Consider the following 12,186-nt stretch of genomic DNA (forward strand, 5'->3'; position numbering starts at 1 on the left):
GCTAGTCGAGTGTCGGTGAGTCGATCGACACTCACGGGTAGAGGAAGTATCCGCAGTACCTGTGGAGTACTAATACCACGTTTATAAACCTTCAGAACATATCGACTGACTTATTATCCTCACAAAGCTTGTTCTGTTTGAACCAAATATATATATATATATATATATTTTAATAAATAAAAAGGAAAAGCAGAAAATTCTCATATTTTACAAGGTGATTCCCTGAAGCTAATTTTTACATGAGAAATAATTATCACATTTATTTTTTAATCAATTAGCTTACCAATTAATCAAGTGATTTTTCAGCTCAAACAACACCATGTTTTATAAGATCTTTGTATAAATGAGGTTGAATCAAAGGTTCAGTATTTACCTCTCGTCGTGTTGTGTATGACATGGCATGAAGATAAAAAATATTCAATTAAAGTACCTCACATTTCCTCTGTGGCATATATATATATATATATATATATATATATATATATATATATATGAGTGTCCTTCAAGTATAATACACACATACCAATACTCACCGCCAAATAAATGGAAAACTGTAGTTAAAAAAACTTACTAATTAATTTATTGATCCCATTAAAACATGTTTTGTCACACTGCCTCCATCAATTTTGCATTTCTATGTGATATGGATATTACACTGTTTTCAGCCAATCAGCACTCAGCTTGTGTATCGGACCCAATGCAACCTTCTAAATGCAATTATGTAAAACTCTTCAGGCAAAAACATTCTGATGTGCAAAAATTCAAACCGCTCACCTCAACTAATAACTAATTTACTCGTTCTGATAAAGGACATACAAACTGGACTTGATTTGATATTATCATTAATAAAATACATGCAATAATGAATCCAATGGATGCGAAACTGGAGCTCTTGATATCTGCTGCCGACATGTGAGATCATGTGATTTACAGCAAGTCAGAAGCAAACAAACATCTCAAAACCAACAAGCAGCGACTCGTCATTGCAGCTGAGAGGAGCCGAGCTGTGAGACGTCAACAGAGACACAAACAACTGGATTAAGATACACTCGGAAATTCAAAGTGTGAGTTTTGAATATTTCTCTGACTTTTTTTATTGATTATTCACTGAACAGAAGCCATATATGTGTACGGTATATCATGCATTACTTTTGTAATCTATCCTTTGACGTGTTACGGGGATCACTCTCTATTCAGGGTGTATTTATTACAAATGGAAGCTGCAGCTAAATGATTACAGTTGAAGAAGTTGTGTGGTGGGCAGCGTGTTCCACAGAGCGACCACCCTCTGCTCCGCCCTCAGGCCCAGGTGAAGCTCCGGGCTGCACTCGGCCTCCTGCTGCTGCTCCAGCAGGTAGAGCAGAGCCGTGTGGGCGGAGCTCTGCTCCAGCAGCTCCGGTTGAATGTAAACCTCCCCCGACCTCCCCATGTCTGACCCCTGACCTTCTCCTCTGGGCTCCTCCTGCACAGACCCCTGGGTGACGCCGGCTCCTCTCTGGAGCTGCCCTGTCTTTCAGCTCAACATGACGTCACCGGAGCGGCCGTCAGCTGGACATCCAGCGGTCTGTATTCCGTTGCTGTGGCTCCACCTGCTCACCTGTGAAGGTGTGAAGGTCCTCACGTCTTCATCTCGTCTCCCTGCAGCGGAAGAGGGCGGCGCTCGGCCCTCCGGCTCGGCGGGCGTTGAGCCAGACGGCCGGCTCCTCTCCGTGGCTCGTGACACGAGTCCCCGTGTGATGAAGGACGGCAGCGTGACGATGACGAGGAGATACCAACGTCGATGATGAAGAGCATCAACACACACGGGAAACTTTTCACAAGAGTAGATACACAGAACCACGAAGGAGACACCTGGAACCAAAAACGGTTCTTCAGAGTGACGCCATAGAAGAACCATATCTGGTTCAACAGAGAACCTTTTAAACCAGGGTTCTCTGAAGAACCGTTTCCTTAACCCTTGTGTTGCCTTCGGGTCAATTTGACCTGATTAAATATTACACCCTCCTGTCGCCTTTGGGTCAATATGACCCGATTCAATGTTTAACCCTCCTGTTACCTTCATATTTACTAACATAGTTTACCCTTGAGGTCAATATGACCCCAGCTATTAAAATCTCCAGAAAATTATTAGAATTAATATTGTTTTCCAAGTTTAAGTGTGAGGTACTTTATGTTTGTTTGTTGACTCGAAGAACACCGACATTAAACATTGAATCGGATCAAATTGACCCGAAGGCGACAGGAGGGTTAAATATTGAATCGGGTCAAAATGACCCGAAGGCAACACAAGGGTTAAGGGTTCTTTAAAAGGCTTTGTGGTTCTTTGAAGAACCGTCACCTACTGAAGAACCATTTTGGGAATGGAGCCTTAAAGACACCTCTATAGGTTCTCTAAAGAACCCTGGTTTGAAAGGTCTTGGTGGAACTATAAATGGTGCCTTAAAGAACCATGTTTTAAGGTAGTTTAAGACACCTTTATAGGTTCTTTGAATAACTCTTTAAGTAAATGAATCTTTAGAGAACCCTGGGTTGAAAGGTTCTTCGAGGAATCAGAAGTGGTTCTTCTATGGCATCACTTTGAAGAACCATATCTGGTTCCAGATGATTCCTCCATTGTTCCGTGTGCACTTAAGCGAGCCTCACAACTTGTGTCCGGGCCCGATGATGATGATGGTGATGATGATGATGGTGGTGATGATGATGGTGATGAATAAACTCATATCAATACAACTCACCTGTCAGGTGTAACTGTGCTTCACATCAAAGGAACACAACACGACCACTGAAACCACTTCAATTTATTTTGAGAAGAAGTTACACAAGCCCACCACCAGGTGGCAGTCACACCACGTGGTCGACATGGACGGTGAACACAGGGACTCCTGCAGCAGCACACCTGGACCCCCTCTGAGGAAGACGGCGTGACGTGAAGGTGTGAGTGTCTTCATGAAGCAACGGAACCCAAAGGGACCTGGACCAAAAGGACCTGAACCAATAGGACCTGAACAAATAGGACCTGGACCAAAAGGACCTGGACCAAAAGGACCTGGCCCAATAGGACCTGAACGAAAAGGACCTGGACCAAAAGGACCTGAACCAATAGGACCTGGACCCAAAGGACCTGGACCAAAAGGACCTGGACCAAAAGGACCTGAACCAATAGGACCTGAACCAATAGGACCTGGACCAAAAGGACCTGGACCAAAAGGACCTGAACCAATAGGACCTGGACCAAAAGGACCTGGCCCAATAGGACCTGGGCCAAAAGGACCTGGACCAAAAGGACCTGGACCAAAAGGACCTGAACCAATAGGACCTGAACCAATAGGACCTGGACCAAAAGGACCTGAACCAATAGGACCTGGACCAAAATGACCTGGACCAAAAGGACCTGAACCAATAGGACCTGGACCAATAGGACCTGGACCAAAAGGACCTGGACCAAAAGGACCTGGACCAATAGGACCTGGACCAAAAGGACCTGGACCAAAAGGACCTGGACCAAAAGGACCTGGACCCAAAGGACCTGGACCAAAAGGACCTGGACCAATAGGACCTGGACCCAAAGGACCTGGACCAAAAGGACCTGGACCAATAGGACCTGGGCCAAAAGGACCTGAACCAAAAGGACCTGGACCAAAAGGACCTGGGCCAAAAGGATCTGGACCAAAAGGACCTGGACCAAAAGGACCTGGGCCAAAAGGACCTGGGCCAAAAGGATCTGGACCAAAAGGACCTGGACCAAAAGGACCTGGGCCAAAAGGACCTGGACCAATAGGACCTGGACCCAAAGGACCTGGACCAAAAGGACCCGGGCCAAAAGGACCTGGACCAAAAGGACCTGGACCAATAGGACCTGGACCAAAAGGACCTGGACCAAAATGACCTGAACCAATAGGACCTGGGCCAAAAGGACCTGGACCAAAAGGACCTGAACCAATAGGACCTGGACCAAAAGGACCTGAACCAATAGGACCTGGACCAAAAGGACCTGAACCAATAGGACCTGGACCAAAATGACCTGGACCAAAAGGACCTGAACCAATAGGACCTGGACCAAAAGGACCTGGACCAAAAGGACCTGAACCAAAAGGACCTGAACCAATAGGACCTGGGCCAAAAGGACCTGGACCAAAAGGACCTGGACCAAAAGGACCTGGGCCAAAAGGACCTGGACCAAAAGGACCTGGACCAATAGGACCTGGACCCAAAGGACCTGGACCAAAAGGACCTGAACCAATAGGACCTGGACCAATAGGACCTGGACCAAAAGGACCTGGACCAAAAGGACCTGAACCAATAGGACCTGGACCAAAAGGACCTGGACCAATAGGACCTGGACCAAAAGGACCTGGACCAAAAGGACCTGGACCAATAGGACCTGGACCCAAAGGACCTGGACCAAAAGGACCTGGACCAAAAGGACCTGGACCAAGAGGACCTGGGCCAAAAGGACCTGGACCAAAAGGACCTGGACCAATAGGACCTGGACCAAAAGGACCTGGACCAAAAGGACCTGGACCAATAGGACCTGGACCAAAAGGACCTAGACCATCGTCCCCACACAGGACCAGGCTGATGCCGGGCTGTAAACACGTCAGGTGATCACTTTATTTGACACGCTGATAGTGATGAACATGCATCTGTGTGGCTGATAGATGATTACACAAGCAGAGCGGGGGGGGGGGGGGGGGGGTCAATAGACAGGAACGTTCAGTGTAAACAAAACCAGACGATCCTGAGACCGGAACACGCAGCCCTGAAACGAGACCTCTATCAGATCAGCGGCGCTCAGGCGGCCAATCACAGCGGAGTGTTCCCAGAAAAGCATCTTTGAGCCCGGATAACATCATCATGTTTGTTTTGGTTTGTTATCTCACGGCCGACGGGTTGCCAGGTCAGATGTGCATAGAAGTATGAATGGACCTTATAGAGCCAGGTGTGGACCAGCAGGACAGACCTGGGGCCTCCTGGGACCCCTCAGGGGCCCCGAGACCCTTTCATCCTCGTCCACCTCGCGGATCCCTCTCTGTGTTGCAGTCCACGATGAGACGTTCTCAAGGTCGCTGAAGGACACGAGAACACGAGCAGCCGGGCCGGCGGCTGAGGGGACCGCATCGGACCCCCTGTGATGCTCTGCAGGCTGGATGCTCTGCAGGCTGGATGCTCTATATGATGGATGCTCTGCAGGCTGGATGCTCTATATGCTGGATGCTCTGCAGGCGGGATGCTCTGCAGGCTGGATGCTCTGCAGGCTGGATGCTCTATATGCTGGATGCTCTGCAGGCTGGATGCTCTATATGCTGGATGCTCTGCAGGCTGGATGCTCTGCAGGCTGGATGCTCTATAGGCTGGATGCTCTGCAGGCTGGATGCTCTCGAGACTGGATTCTCTGCAGGCTGGATGCTCTACAGGCTGGATGCTCTATAGGCTGGATGCTTCAACATGTCGAAGAGCCGGTGCTGCAGCCTGGTGAGGTCCTGGAGGACGAAGAACTGGAGGACATCTGGATCCCCTTGAGATCTATCATCTCTGTCCTCCAGGCTCTCATCTCTCTGTCCTCTAGGCTCTCATCTCTCTGTCCTCTAGGCTCTCATCTCTCTGTCCTCCAGGCTCTCATCTCTGTCCTCCAGGCTCTCATCTCTCTGTCCTCTAGGCTCTCATCTCTGTCCTCCAGGCTCTCATCTCTGTCCTCTAGGCTCTCATCTCTGTCCTCCAGGCTCTCATCCCTCTGTCCTCCAGGCTCTCATCCCTCTGTCCTCCAGGCTCTCATCTCTGTCCTCCAGGCTCTCATCTCTGTCCTCTAGACTCTCATCTCTGTCCTCCAGGCTCTCATCTCTGTCCTCCAGGCTCTCATCTCTGTCCTCCAGGCTCTCATCTCTGTCCTCTAGGCTCTCATCCCTGTCCTCCAGGCTCTCATCCCTCTGTCCTCCAGGCTATCATCTCTGTCCTCTAGGCTCTCATCTCTGTCCTCCAGGCTCTCATCTCTGTCCTCCAGGCTCTCATCTCTGTCCTCCAGGCTCTCATCTCTGTCCTCTAGGCTCTCATCTCTCTGTCCTCTAGGCTCTCATCTCTCTGTCCTCTAGGCTCTCATCCCTGTCCTCCAGGCTCTCATCCCTCTGTCCTCCAGGCTCTCATCTCTGTCCTCTAGGCTCTCATCTCTGTCCTCCAGGCTCTCATCTCTGTCCTCCAGGCTCTCATCTCTGTCCTCCAGGCTCTCATCTCTGTCCTCTAGGCTCTCATCTCTGTCCTCCAGGCTCTCATCTCTGTCCTCCAGGCTCTCATCTCTGTCCTCTAGGCTCTCATCTCTGTCCTCCAGGCTCTCATCTCTGTCCTCCAGGCTCTCATCTCTGTCCTCTAGGCTCTCATCTCTGTCCTCCAGGCTCTCATCTCTGTCCTCCAGGCTCTCATCTCTGTCCTCTAGGCTCTCATCTCTGTCCTCCAGGCTCTCATCTCTGTCCTCCAGGCTCTCATCTCTGTCCTCCAGGCTCTCATCTCTGTCCTCCAGGTTCTCATCTCTGTCCTCCAGGTTCTCATCTCTGTCCTCCAGGCTCTCATCCCTCTGTCCTCCAGGCTCTCATCTCTGTCCTCCAGGCTCTCATCACTCTGTCCTCCATGTGTCTTTATAGTCCTGTCTTCTCTGGAGTCCCCTGCTGCAGAAGCCCCCCCCCCCCCCCCGGGTGGATCACGTATGATGAAATGTCCTCTAGGATGAAGAACATGCGTGTGGCGTGTCCTCAAGAGCGAGAAGACGAGTTGCCAACATGCTGAAAAGTGTCTTCAGAGTAATGTCTTAATGTCTGTTCCTCCTTCTCCACCTTGACATGTCGCTTTGAAGCTGCATCAGACACGGATGGGGCGTGAAATGAATACACACACACACACACATATACACACACACACATGCACTCACACACAGTACAGACAGAACATGTATGCACTCATATTCTCAAAGCCCTCATGCACACACACACACACACACACTCACACACTCTCACACACACATACCGACAGGTGGACGTCTAAATGAAGGTGTGTGTGCCACCGTCACTCAAACACAACGACATGAGAACACTGAGACGAACGTTAAAGGTACGGATCCAGCTGGTGGATCATTTTGTGCTTTATAATACGGAGTGAGACCGAAGACCCTCCACCCCCCCCCCGCCCCACTCTTAAAGAGACACGCCTCTCTTTAAGAGACACGCCTCTCTTAAAGAGACATGCCTTTCTTTAAGAGACATGCCTCTCTTAAAGAGACACGCCCCTCTTAAAGAGACACGCCTCTCTTAAAGAGACATGCCTTTCTTTAAGAGACATGCCTCTCTTAAAGAGACATGCCTCTCTTAAAGAGACACGCCCCTCTTAAAGAGACACGCCTCTCTTAAAGAGACATGCCTTTCTTTAAGAGACATGCCTCTCTTAAAGAGACACGCCCCTCTTAAAGAGACACACCCCTCTTAAAGAGAGACGCCTTTCTTAAAGAGACACGCCTCTCTTAAAGAGACAGCACTCTCTTAAAGAGACATGCCTCTCTTAAAGAGACATGCCTTTCTTTTAGAGACACACCTCTCTTAAAGAGACACGCCCCCCCCCCCCCTCCTGTAACCACACACCACGTTGTGAGTCTCTAGGTTGTACGTATACTTTTGCCGCCTTTTTCTGAATGAACTTTGAGTACATTAATCTCAAATCTCCTTCATTGGGTGTAAATTTGAACAACACAGTCGGGTCTACAGCTCGAGTCTGTGACTATTATTTTGTTAACGACGACATCGCCACAATTTGGTTAAAATGTGTTCAGATAACACCTCATTAAATCATCAATATTAGTATGAATACCTTATTGTACTAATACTTAGTGATCATTGGCGTTATGTGGTCATTTTCATTATTGCATGTTTTATCCTTTCCTCTTATTACTGCTTTACTTGTTATCAGCCATCTTGTGTGTGTGTATGTGTGTGTGTGCATGTGTGTGTGTGTGCGTGCATGTGTGTGGGTGTGTGTGTGTGCGTGTGTGTGTGCGTGCATGTGTGTGGGTGCGTGTGTATGTGTGTGTGTGTGTGTGTGTGGGTGGGTGGGTGCGTGTGTATGTGTGTGTGTGTGTGTGCATGTGTGTGTGTGTGTGCGTGCATGTGTGTGGGTGCGTGTGTATGTGTGTGTGTCTCCAGTAATCTACTCCGGCTTGTCACCGATGGGGGCTCCCTGCTGTGTGAGCGTATGCCAGTATTCCACTTTCTTCCCTTTGTTTTTGAGGCAGTCGAACCAGTGTCTGAGTCGCTGCCCGCTGGCTTTGATGCCGAGCTCCACGCCGCCTGGAAGAAAGGGATGAGAAGAAGAAGAGAGGGATGAGAAGAAGAAGAGAGAGGGATGAGAAGAAGAAGAGAGGGATGAGAAGAAGAAGCGAAGGATGAGAAGAAGAGAGAGGGATGAGAAGAAGAAGAGAGAGGGATGAGAAGAAGAAGCGAAGGATGAGAAGAAGAGAGAGGGATGCGAAGGAGAGAAAGGATCATAGTGTTCTACATGATTTCATCATCTACACGCATCAACGACCATGAAGAGCTTCACGGCTAAACTAGACCCCCCATGAGGGTCCAACTAGACCCCACATGAGAGTCCAACTAGACCCACATGAGAGTCCAACTAGACCCCACATGAGGGTCCAACTAGACCCCACATGAGGGTCCAACTAGACCCCACATGAGAGTCCAACTAGACCCACATGAGGGTCCAACTAGACCCCCCATGAGGGTCCAACTAGACCCCACATGAGGGTCCAACTAGACCCCACATGAGAGTCCAACTAGACCCCACATGAGAGTCCAACTAGACCCCACATGAGGGTCCAACTAGACCCCACATGAGAGTCCAACTAGACCCATATGAGAGTCCAACTAGACCTCATATGAGGGTCCAACTAGACCCCACACGAGGGTCCAACTATACCCCACATGAGAGTCCAACTAGACCCATATGAGGGTCCAACTATAGACCCCACATGATGGTCCAACTAGACCCCACATGAGAGTCCAACTAGACCCCATATGAGGGTCCAACTATAGACCCCACATGAGGGTCCAACTAGACCCCACATAAGAGTCCAACTAGACCCATATGAGGGTCCAACTAGACCCCACATGAGGGTCCAACTAGACCCCACATGAGGGTCCAACTAGACCCCACATGAGAGTCCAACTAGACCCCACATGAGGGTCCAACTAGACCCACATGAGGGTCCAACTAGACCCCACATGAGAGTCCAACTAGACCCCACATGAGGGTCCAACTAGACCCCACATGAGGGTCCAACTAGACCCCACATGAGGGTCCAACTAGACCCCACATGAGGGTCCAACTAGACCCCACATGAGGGTCCAACTAGACCCCATATGAGCGTCCAACTAGACCCCACATTAGGGTCCAACTAGACCCCACATGAGGGTCCAACTAGACCCCATATGAGAGTCCAACTAGACCCCACATGAGGGTCCAACTAGACCCCATATGAGGGTTCAACTAGACCCCACATGAGGGTCCAACTAGACCTCATTTCAGGGTCCAACTAGACCCCATATGAGAGTCCAACTAGACCCATATGAGGGTCCAACTAAACCCCATATGAGGTTTCAACTAGACCCCATGTGAGGGTTCAACTAGACCCCACATGAGGGTCCAACTAGACCCCACATGAGAGTCCAACTAGACCCATATGAGGGTCCAACTATAGACCCCACATGAGGGTCCAACTAGACCCCACATGAGGGTCCAACTAGACCCCATATGAGAGTCCAACTAGACCCCACATGAGGGTCCAACTAGACCCCACATGAGGGTCCAACTAGACCCCATATGAGGGTTCAACTAGACCCCACATGAGGGTCCAACTAGACCCCATATGAGAGTCCAACTAGACCCCACATGAGGGTCCAACTAGACCCCACATGAGAGTCCAACTAGACCCCACATGAGGGTTCAACTAGACCCCACATGAGGGTCCAACTAGACCCCATATGAGAGTCCAACTAGACCCCACATGAGGGTTCAACTAGACCCCACATGAGGGTCCAACTAGACCCCATATGAGAGTCCAACTAGACCCATATGAGGGTCCAACTAAACCCCATATGAGGTTTCAACTAGACCCCATATGAGGGTTCAACTAGACCCCACATGAGGGTCCAACTAGACCCCACATGAGGGTCCAACTAGACCCCATATGAGAGTCCAACTAGACCCCACATGAGGGTCCAACTAGACCCCACATGAGGGTCCAACTAGACCCCATATGAGGGTCCAACTAGACCCCACATGAGGGTCCAACTAGACCCCATATGAGGGTCCAACTAGACTCCACATGAGGGTCCAACTAGACCTCATATCAGAGTCCAACTAGACCCCATATGAGAGTCCAACTAGACCCCACATGAGGGTCCAACTAGACCCCATATGAGAGTCCAACTAGACCCCACATGAGGGTCCAACTAGACCTCATTTCAGGGTCCAACTAGACCCCATATGAGAGTCCAACTAGACCCATATGAGGGTCCAACTAAACCCCATATGAGGTTTCAACTAGACCCCATATGAGGGGACCGACTAGACCCCATATATGGTTACTTGCCAAAAACGTGGAGAGACACTTATATTCATGTTCAACAATTGATTTAACTTGATGAGCTCATCATTTCTTTCATCCCTCGAGGTTACCTTCCTCCATGACGTCATTGACCTTCATCCATAACGTCATTGACCTTCATCCCTAACGTTATTGACCTTCCTCCATGACGTCATTGACCTTCATCCATAATGTTATTGACCTTCCTCCATGACGTCATTGACCTTCATCCATAACGTCATTGACCTTCATCCATAACGTTATTGACCTTCATCCATCATGTCATTGACCTTCATCCATGACGTCATTGACCTTTATCCATGACGTCATTGACCTTCATCCATAACTTTATTGACCTTCATCCTCGTCAATAAAGATGATTATTATTGATCTGAGCAAAGAGCAAACAGACAAATTCCTCCAGGCAGAGAACAAATAAATATCTGTGTAAAGCGAGAGATTTAGAGAACACAGTGTTTATTAAAGGATGTGAGATGAAGGCAGGAGGAGGTGAGGAGAGGAGACACGGTGAGGAGGCAGGGAGGCGCTCTCTGGGCTGTGATTGGACAGCTAATGGAGCGTGACGCTTTTAACACGCTGTTTTGGCAACGCCGCCTTTTATTCTCTCGGCGCCTCGCAAGACGAGCAGCGAGTCCTCGAGGAGGAGAGGAGCGTCTCCTCCACTGCTTCCTCGTTAAGAACCCTGGTTTGAAAGGTTCTTTGGGGAACCAGATACGGTTCTTCTATGGCATCACTTCGAAGAACCCTTTTCGGTTCCAGATGCTCCTTCATTGTCATCATTCTCTAAAGAACCATTTCATTAAAGAGTTCTTTAAGGAACCTATACAGGTTGTCTCAAAGAACCTTAAACACATGGTTCTTGAAGGCAACATGTCTGGTTCCTCAAAGAACCTTTCCAACTGGGGTTCTTTAAAGTACCATGTCATTAAAGAGTTCTTCGAAGAACCTTTAAAGGTGTCTCAAAGAAACTTCACAAATGGTTCTTTTAGGCCCCATTTCTGGTTCCTCAAAGAAACTTTCCAACTAGGGGTCTTGAAGGAACCATGTCCTTAAAGAGTTCTACAAACCATCTTAAAGAACCTTCAAAAAATGGTTCTTTAAGGCCCCATTTCTGGTTCCACAAAGAACCTTACCAATCAGGGTTCTTTAAAGAACCATGTCCTTAAAGAGTTCTTCAAAGAACCTTTAAAGAATAGAAGAAACTATAGAATGGTTCTTCAGTAGAACCACAAAGCCTTTTAAAGAACCATTTAAGGAACATTATTGTTCTGTGTGTAGCAGAACCGATGTTCTGAACGCCCCCCCCCAGTGCGGTCCTACCTATGAAGTCGTTGCTCATGCCCAGGTCGTAGTCCCACACGGAGATCTCCAGGGTCTTCTTGGCCAGCTGGTCCAGGGTCACTTCATAGGAGAACTCCTGCAGGAGGAACATGAGAGCTTCATGAGAGGAGGAGGAGCAGTTGGAGGAGGAGGACCAGGAGGCGTGTCTTGTGTCAGACTACATGCTCCTGGGCTCAGGTTTGTGGAGGTCCAGAACAAGTCCAGTA

At 48.9% G+C, this 12,186-nt stretch overlaps 2 protein-coding genes across 2 annotated transcripts in view; one reads left to right on the plus strand and one right to left on the minus strand.

The window, feature by feature from the left end:
* The first annotated feature begins 1,523 nt into the window (after positions 1 to 1,523).
* Positions 1,524 to 3,885, plus strand: LOC130190297 (basic proline-rich protein-like). Its single transcript, XM_056409620.1, has 2 exons — positions 1,524 to 1,776; positions 3,389 to 3,885. The coding sequence occupies exons 1-2, from the start codon at positions 1,524 to 1,526 to the stop codon at positions 3,883 to 3,885; spliced, it is 750 nt and encodes a 249-aa protein (XP_056265595.1).
* Positions 3,886 to 7,652: 3,767 nt separating this feature from the next.
* Positions 7,653 to 12,186, minus strand: part of doc2d (double C2-like domains, delta) — a gene marked incomplete at its 5' end in the record, with an annotated part of 31,045 nt that continues 26,511 nt past the window's right edge. Inside the window, 2 exons of the mRNA XM_056409621.1 lie at positions 7,653 to 8,318; positions 11,960 to 12,056. Of these exons, the coding sequence (XP_056265596.1) occupies positions 8,179 to 8,318; positions 11,960 to 12,056 (237 nt within the window). The remainder of the gene's footprint in view (positions 8,319 to 11,959; positions 12,057 to 12,186) is intronic.

Source organism: Pseudoliparis swirei, chromosome 24 (genome assembly GCF_029220125.1).
Source record: "Pseudoliparis swirei isolate HS2019 ecotype Mariana Trench chromosome 24, NWPU_hadal_v1, whole genome shotgun sequence".
Taxonomy (NCBI): domain Eukaryota; kingdom Metazoa; phylum Chordata; class Actinopteri; order Perciformes; family Liparidae; genus Pseudoliparis; species Pseudoliparis swirei.